The 19,832-nt window shown below is 34.1% G+C and overlaps 1 protein-coding gene across 1 annotated transcript; it reads left to right on the forward strand.

The window, feature by feature from the left end:
- The first annotated feature begins 11,799 nt into the window (after positions 1-11,799).
- Positions 11,800-17,243, forward strand: LOC113695270 (calcium-dependent protein kinase 8-like). The gene is made up of 9 exons (XM_027214297.2): positions 11,800-12,189; positions 12,417-13,031; positions 13,836-13,959; positions 14,077-14,220; positions 14,908-15,060; positions 15,165-15,280; positions 15,434-15,601; positions 15,927-16,166; positions 16,703-17,243. The coding sequence occupies exons 2-9, from the start codon at positions 12,516-12,518 to the stop codon at positions 16,847-16,849; spliced, it is 1,608 nt and encodes a 535-aa protein (XP_027070098.1). The 5' UTR covers positions 11,800-12,189; positions 12,417-12,515; the 3' UTR covers positions 16,850-17,243.
- The last annotated feature ends 2,589 nt before the right edge of the window (positions 17,244-19,832 follow it).

The following is a 19,832-nucleotide window of genomic DNA, read 5'->3' on the forward strand; positions in this document are numbered from 1 at the left end:
TAAATATGGCTAATTTTGTGGTGACCATTGAGCAATTTACAGGAAATCCTATAAGGCATTTCGAGAGGGCAAACAATGGGTGGAGTTCCCAAAAAAAAAAAAAAAAAAAAACAAAACTCAACATGCTGAATTTGTGTTGTTCATCATTGATTTATCACTTTCTAACACAAATAACTTTGACTATTTGTTCGTGATTAACCTTTATTTTCTTTACCTTTTCGAAATCCATCATTTGTTGGATTTCAATTTACTTTTGGGGAACCAATACCATTTACAATTTTACTAAAGAAGCTGCAAAATTCTCACTATCAACAAAATCCATATTTTTCCAATGCTATGATATCAACAACACAATACCAATAGTACATTTTTTGGTTCAAGGATACTCCAAACTTAGGAGAAGGAATTACAGAACTCACCATAACCAATGCCCATTGTGGAGTGGTGATAGAAAACCACCAAGACCAACATGCCTCAATGTTTTCGGTATATGTAGTGATTGAAAACAGCAATAGCAATATGTTTACAGCAAAATCTAATCATTTTATAATGTCAAAAGTTCCAATATGTTTACAGCAATTTTTTTTTCCTGGCAAGGATAACAGTTGTATAACCTATTCTATCATAATTTATAAGAAGGGGGAGCCTATTACAATTTTTTTGCTGCAGGTGAGATTTTCAAATCGCACCTGTAGCCAATCCCACCTGCAGCGCAAGGAAGAATTTAAGTCCCTCCCTGATGGCCAGAGAGCTAAGCTCAGTGGCTTGCTTGTTTACAACAATTGAAAGTTAAAACAGATCTTGCAGTACAATTAAAGTATATGTTGATGTTTCTGCCTAGGCGGCTACGACGGCAACTTTGACTACTCCACCAGAATCAAGTGCTACAACGATGTACCAACACAGATGATATTCAAGAAGTGGATTCCAGTGGACTTTTTCGTCAAGCATGACTGCAATTCATTCTGCGTATACTTGGTGTTTCATACAAGACCAGAACTAAAGAATTCATCTAAAATGACAAGGAATTGGAAATTGTTTGGAAAGGGATCTTTCACTAAAAAAATCTCTACGTTTTCTGTAAACACATTTTCCAATCACTTTTTTACTTCACAAAGATCAAATCGCTACGATATATTTTCTACAAAAACTTCAGAAAATTGCAAGCCGAACAAGCTTATAACATGCAGTAGTACTACACATTGTTAGTACTAGATTGATGTAAATTCAACTCGATCCAAAACATTCTACCATTTGGTTTTCCAGTTAGATTAAAGCATCATTGGCCTGAATATAAAGTTAAGACAGCAATTATATGCAAGTATTTAGTGACATTTGCCTCACCCAAATTCATCGAGCAAGGTTACCAAGGAATGGGATGCTATTGGCAATGAAATTGGTGGTTGAACCACCTAGTCTAGTTTTCCTTTAACCTAGCTAGCACGAGAAAATGTTAAAAATGTTTTGAGTGGAAGGGACGCAAGAAGTGTTTTGCATTGAAAACCTAATAGTAAGCATATCCCCATTAGTCTAGTTTACGATATTGGAAACTTCCATGCAAGGGAAGTCTTTTGTTGACTTTCTAAAGTGAAAGAGAGAGAACAGCTAAGTGGGGATGGGGGAAACAAAGCACGAAGGAATGAGGCTGAGTTATGAACCCATGCCAGAATACCTACCATGTTAAATTAATAAGTCTATATGGTACGCCTTATTCATTAATCTAGAAAAGAGACTGGCATACATTACTCCATGATTGTTGGAACTGCAGCCAGATCATGGCAAAAGAAACTCAACTGTAGGTTTGTACAAGGCAAAATACAAAAGACCTTGTGAAGTGATAAACGAATAATTCTGTCTATATTAAAAGGAGAAAAGAAAAGAAAAGAAAAGAAAAGAATTGAAGGGCCTTCCTTAACATTAGCCAAAATGAAGAGGGCACAAATTTAATTGGCCAATTTTTCCTTCCAGTCTTCTGAGTCTTTGAAAACAAAAACCCAGGGGATGACTCAGTCATCGTTTCAATTTGGGTGAGAAGCTTCTTGATCGCTTACCGAACTCGTCAATCCGCAAGAAGAGTACACCAAGTCATTTTCTTAATTACACATGGTACACCAAAGTCATTTTCTTAAACTAAGGTTTATCTCATTGTTTTCTGACCGATTCTTCTTCTGTACACCGTAGGATGTTGTTCAACATCAGTTACATGCACTGGCTTTCATACATGTGACATATGTTTCAGGATGAATAGCACATTCTTCCATTTTTCTTGCAGTTCTAGATGGATTTCTAGAACTTTTGACCCATGTTAATTAGTGGGAAAAAAAACACACACACACACACACACACTATCTAGAGGACTCTAGTAGTCTGCAAATCAATTAGCTTTATCTGCAACCCGGACGTGCAAGATACGACAGTGGGCGCTACAAACACTCCCTGGCAGGGTCAAATACCCAAATGAACTAATGAATATGATAGTTTAGATCCTTGAAGAAAACAATTATTAAAACCCAAAAAAATTTCTATTTTGAGTGATCTATGATCCATGCTGCATACTATATATGTCGTTCATTCAAAGTAGTCACAACACAGGATGACGTTAAATTAACTCACCAAGAGTAACTCATCGTGTATCGTACGTAATATCTTACTGCCTTTCATTTCTCCAACAAGATGCTGAAAAGTTGTAGTATAATTAAATCTCGAAAGTGCATTCTGTAGTCAATTTACTTTAAAATCTATAGCAGCATAAGCATGAAAATCTAGAGTTATTTGCCTAAATAACTCCCTTTACAAAAAATATTCCTAAAAAGGGTAAACTCCTTCACTAGCCATTAATATAGTCCAAAAATCCCCTACATGACTATAATACTTTACTCTGAATCCATTTTCCTCTTTCTGACTATAATACTCTACTCTGCTTTTGTTTGTTACTCTACCGTAACTCTCTTCACCCAAAAAGTCTTGAATAATGATGGTAACCAGAATTTGATTGAGTTTGAAGAATTTGAGTGAGAAAGCATGGAGGAGGTTGCTCCTTGTTAGGGGATAAGGTCAGAAGATTAGATTAATAATAAAATTTGGAGTTGAATCGCTGTAAGAATATTTTCTGAAAAAAAAAAGAGATTATTTTGGCAAAAGACTCTGAAAATACGCTCTCAAAACTAAAAATATGTTATAAAGTCTTAATTTCGCATCCAATGCTCTTATATTATATTTACGTGTGTGTTATCTAAATTACTGATCCTATGGGATAACAATTCAAACAAGAATTTTTCTATCCCAAAAAAATGATAATAAAAATAACAAACTAAATTACGCCAAACCTAAGGGATATATATATATATATATATATATATTACCCTCTCATTCCTTTCCACACCATTTCTATGTCAGTTTAGGAATTGAATCCTGAACTAACAGCAGGGATACATCTTAATACATTTTATTGTAGTGGATTCAATTTTAAGTTATTCATGTAATGGAGTCGACAAAATCTCATGCATCTAGCGGCCTGGATCATTTCACTGTGTTTAAATGTATAAACACTTCATAGTCAAACAAAGATCTTGGTTCTGTTATGATGCAGTTGGCTTAGACTCTTTGCTCAGGCGATGATATTATGTTCCACGGTTGGATTATTCATTGTGGAGAATGAAAGTGGTTAAATTCTAATTAAACATACAAGATTTTCCATATTCGAAACAAATCAATAATTTTTACTTTTTAGTGAAGAAATAAATTAGAAAGAAGGAAAAAAATTTAACAGGAGATTTGAGGAGAGGTTGAAGGTCATTCCAAGGCACTATGGCATTCCAAAAAAAAAAAAAGGGCACATAGTGAACATCAAGGATCAGCCATTCTTGTTTGACTTGAGACAGAATACGAGTAGAGCCCTTATGTCTTCATCAAGCAAAAGGATAATTGATCTAATAAAACATATTCATACAAGTTAATTAAATCATGAAAAATTATCATATTCGGATTGCATTTTTCTGAATTTTTTGTAGAAAATTACTGTAGCGATTTGATATATATGAAATAAAAAAGTGATTGAAAAATGTGTTCACGAAAAATGTAACAATTTTTATATGTACACGGATCTACATATATATATATATATATGATGTGTTAGCACTCAGCATATGATACATTATGATCCACTTCGTTGTCAGTCAGTTTTGTACACTAATGGATGACTTCTTTATTTCCTCCTCCTCCGTGTAGTCTTATGGAAGAAGCCTAAACCTAAAGAAGGCTGAACGCTGCTCACGAGATACATGTAAAGAATTAGTATGCACCGAGCCAGCTAGAGGGAATCATTGACGGCCAAGTCTTCTTCACTCCCATAATTGTCAGTCTTTCCCATCAAACTCGTTTTTGGAGTCTAGCTATTGAGTGTACATATCATTTTCTTTATACTTGAATTTATTGAGGTCTGTAGCTCACATATATAGACTAGAACGAATCTCACACCGATGGTTTTCATGCTTTTGCAACATATCAATATTATGTTTTTTGGAAGTATAATTAAGCTTTGTCATTCACCTATTGCTGTCAAAACATATACATATTCTTAAAACCAGATTTGTCAAGTTTTACTCGAATGGGAGTGACATATATCACTTAGTTTCTGTGATATAATAATATATTGCTCTGCAGTTCTTTTCACTTCCAAGAAACAAAAAAAAAAAAAAAAAATTACTTGTCAAGTTTGCTTAGTTATTTTTTTCTGTCAAGAGATAGAAACACACACCCAATTAGATTAGAAACACTCAGGAAGTAGCAATTAAACGACCCATTAAGAGTAATCAAGTTTGCTTAGTTAGGAATTGTGTTTTGTGGTATGGGTTGATCATCGTGCATGGAGTAGGCTTTTGGTGGTAAATCATATCCCGTGAATGCCTTATGAATAAAGCACATAAAAAGCAGCCAGAGGGCCATGGAAAAGTCCATCCCAAAGTCAAAAGGTCTCATGATTTTACAGAGCAACAAATCATTGCAGTTTTCATCTGTTATGATTCTTCTCCAAAAATTTGGCAAGACATCTCACACGAGATGCATGCATGATTTTGTTAATTAAACTAGTATTATTTTGGTAAAATTAATATTTGGCTGTACCAGATCAAATTTTGGTTCAAATACATAATGTTTGGAATATCTGCAGAAAGTTATAATAAATATTCAATCTTCTAAAATAATTAATCTATGATTAGCAGCTTGAAAACATTCCCTCCTGCTAATGGGGTTTGGATCCTTAACACAGTAACACACTAAGGAAGATCCTTGATGCCATCGTTGTATACAAGTGTCTTGTGGATAGGGTATAACATGTCATATTATCATTGCTCAATTGACAAATTTTCCTTCAATTAGGATTAGAGTTTTGCTAGGGATGCAATAGTGTTTGTATAGCAATTATTTGGCCCAAAATTATTTACTTATATCAAAAACACATTTTTCAACGTATTTTTTTTATTTCATATATATCATATCATAAAAAGTATTACGATAATTATTTTAAATAATATATCAAATAATCTTTTTATCCAAACACACCCAATTCAGGACAAATTTTGCATTTTTATAATAAAACGGTCAGCAATTTTTTTTTCCCCTGATCAAACAAGGTTCAACAACCATTGACTTCTCTCTATTTTTTGCCCCTTTTTTTTTCATCCGATGATCCTATAAATTCCAGCCCCTAGGGATAATCATCCTCATGATGCTAGTAATTTGGATTTAAGAAGACTAATGAAACGATTACGACTGATTCAAGAAAAAGATCAAAAGTTGGAATTAATTTTGTAATTGGGATTAGGATGCTCTTTTGGACAGTTTGGACCTGGTTAGTGGTTTGCATGATTTGTCACACATGGTTGGATCCTACCTCAGAAATAATTTTTTTTTTAAAAAAATTTCTCTTGTATTGAAAAAAAATAAAAGGTATTTGACGGTCCTGATTCAGTATCTGAAAAAAAAATGATGGGTTATATGTAGATAAAATAGACTACAGAGTCAATATTTGATGGCCGGGTTAGCCCACGAGTAAGGATATTTAAATTCAATCTTTTACTCCCTCCGTCCCACTTTGATAGTCCTGATTTTTTTTTCACACAGTTTAAGAAAATATAGTTAATTTTGTTTGAACAATCAATTTAGATAGCTATTTTCCTAAAATACCCTTATATTAATTAGAGTACAACTTTATGAGAACTTGAATTGATGGTAAAAAAAGAATCAACTCTCATTAAATGAGATAGGTTTATAGTAACAACAACTTACATTGAATAAAGATATTTTAGGAAAATTAAAATATAACTACATTTTTCAATTGGAAAGTGGACTATAATTTGGGATAGACGAAAAAGGAAAACAAGACTATCAAAGTGGGATGGAGGGAGTATTAATTAACTGTTAAACTCAAAGTCAAATCGCCGAGTCTGACCGGCCAACCAATGTTTTCAGAACCGGACCGGACCGGCCGGTTCGACCGGTTGGACCGCGAACCGGCCATGTCACCGGTCCGGTCTAATGCTAAAGCCGGAAGTTCATGGAGAACCATTGAAACCCGGACGAACCGGACGAACCGTGCGAACCGTTAAGAACCGTGAACCGGCGGTTTTTTAAATTCTTCAACAAAATATCACGAATGGTGTAGCTAAGATTCGAACTTGGGTCTCCAAGTTTAAATATGACAATCTTACCGCTAGACTGTACTTAAGTTTGTTGAGAATTCTACTTGACTAAAAAATATATTAAAACATCAAGTTCTTCTCTTATTTTTTTTTTCAATTTTTTCTTCTTAACCATTTTTAACCCAAATATCCACAACAAGATTTTCTCAAGTCTTCACCATTATTATCTGGTTATTATCTTTAGCAGATTGTAAACAAGTTGAAAATTTCAACTTTTCTTGTTTTCCAACATTTTAATAAGTTTAATTTTTTCTTTTCAAGGTTTTTTTCTATATTATTATCTTTAGTTGATTTTTTGCATTTTCTTCTTTTTCCCCTCAATTTTCATATGTTTCCCTCATTTTTGTTTTATTTTTATTCGATTAATTAAGGATGAAATTTTTGCAAAAGTAGTGCACATCCGTGTAGGAATTGGGTAGGAATTGCAAATAATAACATTGGGTTGGTCAAAAATATGGTAGTTGGCACATAATCGAAGCTATTGATAATTGAATTTAAAATAATTAATGGTATAGGATCATTGAATTTAATATAACATGTTAATTAGTAATGTTTAGTAGCAATTAATTTATTATGTGTTTAACTGTATATTTGTTTTTCAAAAATTTTTAGTTTTTTTTAGTTTGAGCAATTAGATTTATATTTTTATAATAAAATTTTAACTTTTTCAGCTTAAGTTGATGAAATTGTGAAGGTGATGTGGTTGCTTATCATGCCACTGATAAAAGTTTGCTATTCAAATAGTTTGTCTTAACTTGAACTCTTTTATGGATTTTTTTAAGGGTTGTAAAAGAATTTCAATATTTAATTAATTTATTTTTTGTGTTTTTATTTGTGATAATTGGTGCACATTTGGATTGTATCTATTTATGTTTATAATGAATTTATGAAAACTTGTGGTGAATTATAATATTTTAATTATATTTATCATTCCATGTTTTGTGTATAACTTTTAGAAAATTTATTATTATCATAACTTAAATTAAGTTATGTTGGTAAAGTTCAATTGTAGAATGAAACCTGCTTAGTACTTAACACTAAAAAAAAAAAAAAAAAAAAAAAAAAAAAAAAAAAAAAAACAGTGAACTTTTGAACCGGCCGGTTGGACCGGTCGGACCGGTCGAACCGCGAACCGGCCACCTCTCCGGTTCACTGACCGGTCCGAGTTTAAAAACATTGCGGCCAACTCAAAATAGGCGGTGCTTTTAATGCATACCGAATCTAACTGGGAAGACTACACTTGCATCCACCGGTGGCCACTTGACTTTATTTTGCGGGATATAGAAGTGACAATTAATGGCTTTTCATAAAATGCTTTTTATTATTTCTTTTAGAAAAAAGAGTCTATTTTTGGATTGTGATTTTTCACAGAAATATTTTTATATTTTTTGTAAATACATTTGTCAATCATCTTTTTACAAATCGTTAGAATATTTTTTTTAACAAAAATTTCTAAAAATGATGATCCAAATGGGATCTTAAAACCACAATCAAATGATATATCAGCAATGAATCTTTTTAAAAATGTGATTATGAATTCTCTCAAAATGCTTTTATTCAAATATCACTTTTCTATAATTTTCATAGATTGATTTCTTTTTATTTGAAAAATCACGTGCAATACATGATCTTCAAAGTACGGTTGATTTTCGATTGTTCACTAATTATTTCTCAAAGTTCTCAATTATTATATGCTGATTCTAACCAAGTTTTATTTTCTTTCAAGAAAGGCATTAAACAATTTCCAAATATGTAATTGAATAGTTTATGAATCTACTCGTCTTCTTGTCTGAGATTATATATATAAAAAAATATATATATATTTGGTTATCTTAAAGCAATATTAGATCAATCAAATTCTTTTTATGTCGAAATGTTTTCTTTGTATAAGGTAATGACTATATTTTGTTACTTTAAAGCAAGACTAACATTGTCCTTTTAATGCATTAGACTGAGAATCTTATAATGCTAAATCAATTTATTCAAAACTTCATAAATTTCTCTTTCAATAAACACAATATTTTTTCAACGATTGTTCTACTTTCTTGAGTCAATAGGCGCATTTCTCTATCAGACAAATAATTTGAAATTTTTTTCAATCTCATTAATTTTCATTAATCAAAATGTAACCTTTTGCTTTCATTCAGTTAAAAGCATTTAATTCTCTTTGTTCATCAATTTTCTTTAGGTATGCTACTCAAGGAGAAAGATGTTATTTCTCAAAAGAACATACGTTATTTGGGTAAAATTATAAGTTCTTGCAAATGAGCTATATAAAAGAAGTTTCATAATTGTGAAGAAAGTGTTTGTGCGACAAGTACTTAAAATTCAATTTTATACACACACAAAAAAAAATTTCGAATGTTTGTTATTATCTCAATTATAAAAGTTTTTTGTCAAAAAAATTACATAGATTAGTATTTGTTTGGAATATAAAGTTAAATTATACTATTAAATTCTCAAAATTACAAAACAAGAGCTATGAATAGCTAAAAAGTTAAAGCAATCAAGAAAGAACAAATTCAATTAACCTTTTTCTTTTCAATCAGTTAAGGAAATTAAACTCTTTTTTTCAGAAAAAAGAAATAAAACTTTGAAAACTTGTAATTGTGCTAATATCCTAAGCTTTGGATGTATGCTATTCAACACAAACAATCACAACTTTAAAACCTTCCTTCCCCAATGATTTATGAAAAAAAAAAATACTGAAAAACCTATATATAATTGCTCAAAATTTTAGAAAAAAAAAGAAGAAAAGAAATCCTTGTCACCTAATGCTTGAATTTCTTGCGTAAAAATGGAAGGAGCTGCAGCCTGCAGGCATGCAGCAGTCATTAGAACATTAGGCTGATACCGTGCCAATTGTGGTTACTTTTTCTTTCTTTTTTAAAAGAAAAGTCAAAAAGGCTAATATCAGCAATGGTCGCCATTGAATTTTATGCAATTACCATGTAGACCTTGCATAGAGTCCTGGAGTTGACCGCAGGAGGCATGAGTAAGAGGGGCGTACGTGTAATAAGAGAATATCTTGAGGGGCTACTTGTAGGCTTCCAGAAAGTAGTTAAGTGGTCAAAATCCAACCAATGACAACCATGCACGTGGACCCGCGTGCATAAGTGGTTAAGCTGCAGCCGGCTTTTCTTAACGGAATTATACATCGCTGACCATGCTGCAATGACCTTTATGTCCTCTTCAACCCCTTGCAATTTTATAGGGCAAAATGCTTTAATACCTCTCAAACTATTACAAATTTTAATTTTTGATCATCCAACTATTAAATGAGCAATTTTAACCTTTCAACTAATTAAAATGTATACTCAGCCGTTTCGTCTGTTTGAATCATTATGTCCAATAGAACAACACCAAAAGTATCAAGAACAATATCCACTATTCTGTTAGATATAATGACTAAATTTAACAAAAGGGTTATAAATATATGTTTTAATTAATTGGAGGGTTAAAATTATCTATTTAATAATTGAAGGGCCAAAAAGTATATTTTGTAATAGTTTGAGGGTATTGGGGCATTTTGCTCCAATTTTACATCCCATAGATTCTTCTTTTTTTATTTTGGTAATAAAAATATCAGTATTTTCTCTCATGTTATGAATACCATGATTGGTTTTAACCCAATCACATGGATTACATAAGTAATCGAAAATTAGGATTTTAGTGGAATTGGTGACTTGTATGTCTGATTAAGTGTAGAACAAATATTATATGTTAATTACATGTTAAAAAGAAAAAGAAAATAGTGGGTGATATGTCCTTGAATAATGAATTCATTTTTCTATTTTTTGATTACGACAATCACATTTGGTGAAAACTCATCAAGAATACGCAAGAATAACGCATCGTCTAACAATATAAAGTGATAAAATGAGATAAGATAATAATATGCCATGAAACGTACACATCATGTAAAAATAGAGTACAAGGTGTATATTTGGTAATTAATTTAGAAAGTTGAACATGAGCAAGTTAATGTCCAATAGGATAGAAAAGAAAACTTTCATCAAAATAAAGCATTGTAGGATTACTCATTAAAATGTATAATTCGTATGAAGAGACTAATTACCTATTTAGCATGTCTTTGTGAAAATTAGTCATATATGGCTCAAAATACTTCTTCAAACAAAAGATTCTTTTGAAGTAAACTCTTTAGCCTTGTTTAATGTAAATTATGCAGACACTGTCGAAAAAGATTGACTTCAAGACCAAAATTTGAACTCCTTTTTTTGGAAACTTTAACCAGCTCCTTTTGCGATCATATAATATTGCATTGTGATGGAGTTGGTATTGATGAGTGCATAAAATATAACAATTCCATGTTAAATCAATGTAAAGCTATATTCATCCTTTGAAAAACAATGCTGCATTTTTAATTGAGATAATTGCTTATGTATTGTTTGTCAAATTTTATGTAATAGATAGCATACTAATGAGCTTGATACTTAAATGATGTCACCTAACTAATTGCAGTTGCTAAAGCTAATTATTCAAGTTCAAGCAAACAATTCCAAGTTAATAAGAGAATACATCGAGTACTTCAAATATTACTCGTTCATGATCTAGTGTAAGTTTTGTGCAACATAGCATCCAAATAAACGTTAAACAATATTTTTTGATTGAAAAAAAAAAAATAAGTAGATTGAGAAAAAGATTGTACTCACTCAACTTTCTTCATTATCAATAATGGAGACATTTTCCGTTTCCTTTATAAGCTTTTTTCATAGTAATTTAACTCTTGTACCTTTTTTAGCACTCGAAAATAAAAATAATTATCTTATTAAAATTAGAATTATTGCACTTGCAAATTTCTACTTAGTAGTTCTAGAAGGCTGATGACCTAGATAACAATAATGTAATAGAGTATGTCCTACTTGACTTAATAAGAGAGAATTAGTCAACCAAGAAGAAGAAAAGGGTAGCTCAGTAAATCCACGGAAAAGCCAATACCGGTTATTATCAGTTTTTTTTTTTTTCCTTTTTTGAGAGGAATAGCATCCGAATGATAACTTGCCATTTTTCAAAATTTGAAGTTTTCCGTTGGACAAAATGGGAATGCAAAAAAATTAGGCCTTTCTTTACTTTTTCTCACTTCAAAGAGAGGAGTGGGAGAGAGAAAACGAAAGGAGACGGGGTAGGAGGAAAGTCCCCAGGAAATGGATTTGACTTTTATCTATCTCCGACTCCGTCTTCCTCTATTCACACGCTAAATTCCTCTTCTCGGCTTCTTCTTCCTTCTTTTAATCCTTAAATCACCTCGTCGGCCTCCCATATTTTTAAGCGTTTATGTTCAACAACTTCCACTGAATTCTCCATATCCTTGAACTTTAGACAAACAGTACCTCTACAATTTTTTTTTTATTGTATTTTCTTGGGCATCAGAATTTGTCTTCGAGATTCAATAGCTGATTGAGGTTTTGTCATCCCTTTTCATCAAAAAGTTAGAATTCATTTGGGTTTTGGGAGATCTTTGAAATCCCAGGTGGGTTCTTGACCTCTCCTATTATTGAAGTTTGCGAATCCACTTTTTTGTTTTATTATGTTCTCTGCATTTTTATTGGAAAGATGAAATTTTGATTGGTTTTGACCATCACTTTGGTGTAATTCTGAGACCCTTTTGGCTAAAATGTCCAAAAAGGTTGGAGATTGAAGGTTTGATTCACAAAACTTTGAAGCTTTATTCTCTTTTGTTTGTCTGTCTTGTCACAGAAAAAGCTGAAAATAGGTTTGGGCTACTGTATTAGTCGAGCCTGGTGACCCTTTTGGCTGAAGAGGAAGAAAGTTGTGAGCTTGTTGAAGGTTTGATCTATGGGGAATTGTTGTGCAGTACCGCAAACATCTGAAGATGGACAAGTGAAGAAAAAGGGGAAAAATAAGCCAAATCCTTTTGCTGAGTATGGTGGGAACTATGCAGCTGTTGGTAATGGTGGACACAAGTCCTATGTATTGGATGATCCAACAGGGCACGAAATTGAGCAGAGGTATGAACTGGGGAAAGAGCTCGGCCGGGGCGAATTTGGGATTACTTATTTGGCTACTGACAAATCAACTGGAGAAGTTTTTGCCTGTAAATCCATATCAAAGAAGAAGCTCAGGACAAGAGTAGATATTGAGGATGTCAGAAGAGAAGTTGAGATCATGAAGCATTTGCCTAGACATCCCAATATTGTGAGCTTGAAGGATACTTACGAGGATGATAACGCAGTCCACCTGGTTATGGAGTTGTGTGAAGGTGGTGAATTGTTTGATCGGATTGTTGCCAGGGGGCACTATACTGAGAGGGCTGCTGCAACTGTAACTCGCACTATTGTTGAAGTTATTCAGGTGAAAATCTATACTTTTCCTACTTGATTTTTTTCTTTATGCTTTGATATGCACATGTGTTTGATCAATACTTTCCATTTACAACTGCTGGATTACTTTTTAGATCGTGATATGCATGTGTGTTTGATCAGTGTAGTTTGATTGAGACTCAAACCACGAACAGTATCTAAAACAATTCCTATGAACTGGTGAGACATTTTATAAATTGGGGGTACACGGGGAGCCATGGATTGTGAGGAAGGAATGGGAGTTGCTAATTTGCTTTCGTCAGAAACTACATTAATCAGTAATTTTGGGCAGTCCTGTAATTTTTATTTTCTTTTTATGGATATTGTTCAATGAGAATCCTGATTGGTCTTTAAAGACATCTTCTTGGCGGTTCAACATTTCAATTCTCAGAGATCAGGAGTCGGTAATGTTTGAAAAGGTTTTCCGAGCCTTGCAAATTGATTTAGTTGTGATTAACTCTGTGACCTTGCAGATGTCCATTTCTTTTATTTAATTGCAAAATACTTTTCTTTTCCCATGTCAGCACCTAAGGAAGTCAGTATCATGTAACATCATCCAACCTTGTGGTTGAGAACTTGTTTTCGGCCATTTGTCTCTTTTGCTCCATGCTCTTTTAAGCCTGTGGATAAAGCACTTTCCAAGATATTATATTTGAGTATTAGTTGGATTAGCTTTTTAGAGCGCTTTGTTTTTTTTTTTTAATTAATCCTGCATGCTGTATTGCTTCACTTTGGAAGTCCTAAAAGAGTTTAAAGCTTGCTCTACGTGTGTCACAAGTCTTCTATTTTGTTGCAGGTGTGCCATAAACATGGAGTCATGCATCGTGATCTTAAGCCTGAAAATTTCTTGTTTGGGAATAAGAAAGAAAATGCGCCATTGAAGGCTATTGATTTTGGGCTTTCTGTGATCTTTAAGCCTGGTAATCTTTTTCAGTTTTCAGCAGTTTGGTAATTCCAACTTAACTTTTTTGTTGCCTAGGAATGGCAACTATTGGTCCATGGACTAAAGTTGCATTCTATATGGGATGGTTTTGCAGGTGAGACGTTTAATGAGATTGTAGGAAGTCCTTATTACATGGCTCCTGAGGTGCTGAAAAGAAATTACGGACCAGAAGTGGATGTCTGGAGTGCTGGTGTAATTCTCTACATCTTACTCTGTGGTGTTCCACCTTTTTGGGCAGGTCAGACTCCTTGAACAGTTTTATCACAATCAAAAAGGGCAAATGATTAGTTCTTGCTGCCATTGTCTTTATTGTTGTTCCAGTCATTGCTTCATGAGTTGAAGTGCTTGTTTAACTGTTTTTATGGGTGCCACTTAAGTAGAAGCAAAATATTGCGTTAGGGTAAAAATAAAACCTGTCCTAAGTAGAATGACAAATTTGCGGAAGAACTGAGATATATAGTAGGGTAAGCAACATTTACTTTTGGAGGGGTATGATGTTCTTCCTTTAACAATGGGGAAAGATAATGTCTTTTTTTTTGGTGGATGTGTGGGAGGTGGGACCTGGGGACTGGGGATGTACATTGGGAAATTATGGCAAAAAAGTACCTCACAAAAAAAGGAAGCTGTTCTTGAAGCTCATTGTTTTCTATCTATTTCCAATAATTTTTTCTCCTGCTTCCGTCTATTTGGCATTGGTGCACAATGCTGGTAATTTTTGATGCTTCGTTTGTATGGTCAACTAATAATGGACTTATAATTGTTATTTTAGTGGAGCATTAAAGCTCATTGACATCAAAAGAAACTTTGTTTTTGTTCACAGGTCTATGCATATCTTTATAGTCTAGAATATGAATCTTTTGAAGGGACTTTCTATGGAACTCATCTAATTTCCTTTGACATTTTTGAATACTTTGTTGCCTACCAGAAACTGAACAAGGAGTTGCACAAGCAATCATTAGATCTGTCGTGGATTTTAAAAGGGACCCATGGCCGAAGGTATCTGATAGTGCAAAAGACCTTGTCAAGAAAATGCTCAATCCTGACCCGAAGCAGCGGCTGTCTGCTCAGGAAGTGCTTGGTAATGCTTGTGCTTTGAAATTCAGTGTGATGTTTAAATTTTCTTTGGTTCCAAAATTCTGAAGTTTGGAGTCTTATAGGACAACATTTGCTTTCTGATTGCAGATCATCCTTGGGTACAAAATGCAAAGAAGGCTCCTAATGTTTCTCTTGGTGAAACTGTCAGAGCAAGGCTCAAGCAATTTTCTGTAATGAACAAATTGAAGAAAAGAGCTTTAAGGGTAATGCCTTAGGAATTTACGAGGATAAACTATTTCAATTAGCACTTATTGCTTCCCTATTTCTGGAACCAGCTTATTCTATTTTCTAGTAAAGGAAGTACTTGGCTAGTATTTCCTTTGTATCTTGTTGTTGAGCTGCTATTAAAACTTCAGGTGATTGCGGAGCATTTGTCTGTGGAGGAAGTTGCTGGAATAAAGGAGGGATTCCAGGTAATGGATACAGGTAACAAAGGGAAGATTGATATTAACGAGTTGAGAGCTGGATTGGTCAAGCTTGGACATCAGATGCCTGAAGCAGATCTTCAAATTCTTATGGAAGCTGTAAGTGCTAACTCAAGAATTTAAAATTTATCGTTCATCGTTTAACGAAATCTATAAAGTTCACACAGTTCATCATGGGATGCTTCACTTTGTTTCTGGAAAACTGCTTGTTGTTTTTCTGAATTTGCATTTAGATGGAAAATTCCTATTGGAGTTACCTAGTTGCTAGTGGCATTCTTTGTACATTGTGTTTTGCTTCTAACTATAAAACACAATCTAGTAATTTAGCTTAATATTACTTGTATGCTATATAAGTAACGTAGATTATCATTTTCTTGCATCCATAGTTTTTTGCATGAAAGTGATGAGAAAAACTGTTTTGCAGGGTGATGTAGATAAAGATGGATATCTCGACTATGGGGAGTTTGTAGCGATCTCTGTCCACCTAAAAAAGATGGGCAATGATGATGACCACCTTAAAAAAGCCTTTGATTTCTTTGATAGAGATCAAAGTGGTTATATAGAAATAGATGAGCTAAGATCTGCCTTAGCTGATGCTGATGAAGTTGATGCCAATAGTGAAGAAGTAATTAAAGCCATTATTCAGGATGTAGACACTGACAAGGCAAGTTATTTCACTAGAAATTTTTTGTGCTTTTAGAAAGCTCCTTTTCGCTTTCAGAGTTGCCTTGATTCTTATTATGGTATTTATCAGTTACATAGTTTTCCTTTTATGTTGAAGAAGTCTTTGTTTTTTTCTCCCCTTTTTATTTCTTTGTAGTTATATTTTGGGGGTTGGGAGGCTGGGGCAGTGTGGTTGTTGATCCTATCCCGTTGGACAGAATACATATGAGATTGTGAGAAAGTGCACATAGCTTTTTGAATCTGAATTTGTGGGTCATTTGTATCTTTACTTAAACATTGCTTGCCCTTGAATTTTCTTCTTTTGAGGATCATTTTTGCTGTCTTTAGAGAGTGATCTATAGCTGGCTTCCGTCATTGTTAATATTGCTGTCTTGCCTTTGTTTTCCAAGGAGAATCCAAGCAACTTGTTTCATACAGGGTTGAAGATGTACTTTGAATTCAAAGCTTGTATTGGCTAAGCTTTTGCTAGAGTAGCATTACATGGAGATTAATTGTTTTTTTCATGTTTTGTTTCAGGACGGACGGATAAGTTACGAGGAGTTCGCAACAATGATGACGGCAGGCACAGATTGGAGAAAGGCATCAAGACAATATTCAAGAGAACGATACAACAACCTCAGCTTGAAATTGATGAAGGATGGCTCAATAGAGGTGACAATGTGAGGGTAGATAACTCAAAAGAGGACAACATTTTCTAGCCCACTCATTGAAGACTTGGAAAAAGAGCATCTTATGAGTTTGAATATAAATCTTTTACCCTTTTTGATGTGTTTTTTTTTGTTTCTTTTCCCACGCCTTTTTACCGTCTGTGATATGGTTCGAGGGGGATAACAAGGTGTCAGGTCCAACAATGGTCTTGGGTTTTCGTTACATATTGTAATTTGTTATTCTTTTTCTGTGTGAAGAGTTGGAAGTGTGGTCAAGGATGAAGGATTTGTTGCTTCTTGTTGTAAATAGTTTCGTTACACACTTCCAATCAATCAGTCTTAAAAGTTTTGGATCCTGGAATGTTGTAATTGGGTTGTCATTTCAATTTTCAAAAGAATGGATTCGTAAAGTTCCCCTATTGCATGTGGATATTTTCAATTGCCTGTGTCTTCGCATGGATACTATGCATGTTGCTGCAAACTTTGCAGATAGCTTTGTGCTCCTGAATGCCCTGCTTTTGGTCTGCATTATACTTGTACTAACATAAAGAAGTCTACCCTTATTTTCTGGTTGATCCATGCTTTACACTTTCAACCTAGTGATGTGAATCATTGAACTCACAAAGCCCTTGCATCGAAAACAAAAAAATAATGATATGCAGATGAAGTTTTCAATAGGAAAACAAATCCAGAGTTATTACGAAAGCAAGCTTTCTTTCGAGTTACACTACTACTACTGGTTCCCATCTTTTCCAATCCTCATATAAACAGGCCATGTACCACCAACCTTTTCTTGTTTTCCTTCTTCATTCCAAGCAAGGGTAAAATCTTTCGCCAAATCTTCACTCAAGAGATCAACCCCCTTTCTTTTGCAGTCTGATATGCAGACCATGAGTTTATGAAAAGTAAAATAGATATCCAAATCCGTTAACTTTTCCATTTTAAGCTCAAAATGGCCCTGTGTGTTCAAGTCCTGCCACTGGCACAAATGGGAAGTCTATGGTCCTATAATCTTCCTCAATTATGAACATGGACCGTGGCTTCCCAAATGAATCAGCATAAAAGCAAAACAAAAAAATTGTTAGACCATGCTGCAATTACTCTATTGGGGTTTTTCATTACCCGCTTGACTTGTTGGTAGAAAGTTGGAAGATCAAACCAATGAATAGCTGTAGCAATGGTCATGACTAAATCAACATTTGATTCTGCTGAAATATTTTGCTCAATCTTGGCAATGTGAACTTTTTCGCAGAATAAGTTTATATATATATATATATATATATATATATATGCAGCATATGCATCCTAAAAAGAAATCAGACTTGAGATTCATAAAAGAAACCAAGATATATCTCTAAATATAAACATATTTCATGTACAGAACTGGTTTTCAATAGCTATAAAAAGTCAGAGCTGCAACTCCAGGTTGAGTTCAATATCAAGTTATGAACAAAAGTTAACAATTTGAACAACTAGGGATCTACACAAGTTAACATGACATGCAAAAGTACTAGCGTCCGATGATCTCTCCTCCTTCTATTTCCCGACTCAAATATGTGTCTTCATCATCATCTGCTGCTGCCGTGAATTCCTTCTTCAAGTGCAAGCCAAACTGTTCTAAAGGGTGCACAACTTTACCCGTCTTTAAGCCTCTCAATACCATCACAGCTGATCCATTGCTTCCATGGACAACGTAAGAGGGAGAACACTGGCTTAGTTGCTCAAGTTCCTTAAGAATCATGAGATTGTCCTCAAAATCAACAGTGCTTTCCATCAACTGTAGCGCAAAACGGGCAGCTTCTCTTTCTTTCTGCCTCAATTCAGCTTCTTTCTTCTTTAATTGCTCAGCTGCTTCTCTTATTATTGCTGCTTTAAGCGCCTCTTCCTCTTTGCCGTGTTCTCGTTCCAATCTTTCTTTTTCTTGATGGACATGGACATCAGTTTTCTCTTTTGCTGTAGAGATGATTTGAGCAAAGCGGGGAATTAACCTAACCGCACTTAAAGCCTTCTTCAAAACATATTCGTCATCAGGATTTGGTCCACCTTTGCAGCAGCTTTGATAACCAGAAACCTGCAAAATTCCCTCCTGCTGCTTAGTCTTCTTACAAGTAGTGATTGCACCAATCTTCTTCTTGCAGCGTTTCCATCTTTTTAATGTATCCAATATTCTCTTTCTTTTTCCATCCTTTTCATGACCATCTAGTACCAGAAGTACTTGATCAACTTTTCGATCCTTGCTCCCATTAATTTGCGACGTTGATTTTCTTCTCACTGAATTGTTCTTCTTCCCGACCATGCCGTCCTTAGCAACTCCCATGTACGATGGTAACAACAGAAACCAACCAACGCAAGAGTGATAGTACTTCTAGAGGTCCAAATCTCCCAAACCCAAGAATCAAACCAGATAGTTTTCAAAAGAGAACCAAGATATAACTAGTTTGTTACTAGGGATCAAAGAAAGAAGAAGAAATTAGCTTTGCATGATAATGAATAATGATGAAGTTTACCGCTCTCTTTGGATAGTTTGCATACTATTCCAAGATCAAGGAACGAAACCCTCGCTGATATGATCACTACTTTCTTTATTTCGTTGCGGACTGTAGTTTAGAGTAACAATGAACAGAATCCTTAAATACTCGTAAACGAAACCTGTTGGATTTAGGAAAGTGGAGGAAACAGAGGAGCTCGTGTCTGGCGGCAAATTTCAAAAATAGCCGTCAGATTATGGGCTCGAGTGTTTTAGCAAAAGACCTCTCTTATTTTTCCCTTTTCAGTTTTGGGCGAATGTTCATTTTGGGCAATTTCAATTTCCTTTTTCTTCCATAAACTTGATACAATTATACTCCATCCCTCAATCTGAAATAACTCTTGGCTCTTTTTTATCCTAAATTTTCTGGTTGTATGCAGTATTCTCGTGTTTCCTCAGGCTTCTGGATGTAGTATTCTGGTGCTTCCTCAGGTTTCTGGATGCAATTCATTTCTGGGTGGGTGTTCATCTG

Source organism: Coffea arabica, chromosome 6e (assembly GCF_036785885.1).
Source record: "Coffea arabica cultivar ET-39 chromosome 6e, Coffea Arabica ET-39 HiFi, whole genome shotgun sequence".
Taxonomy (NCBI): domain Eukaryota; kingdom Viridiplantae; phylum Streptophyta; class Magnoliopsida; order Gentianales; family Rubiaceae; genus Coffea; species Coffea arabica.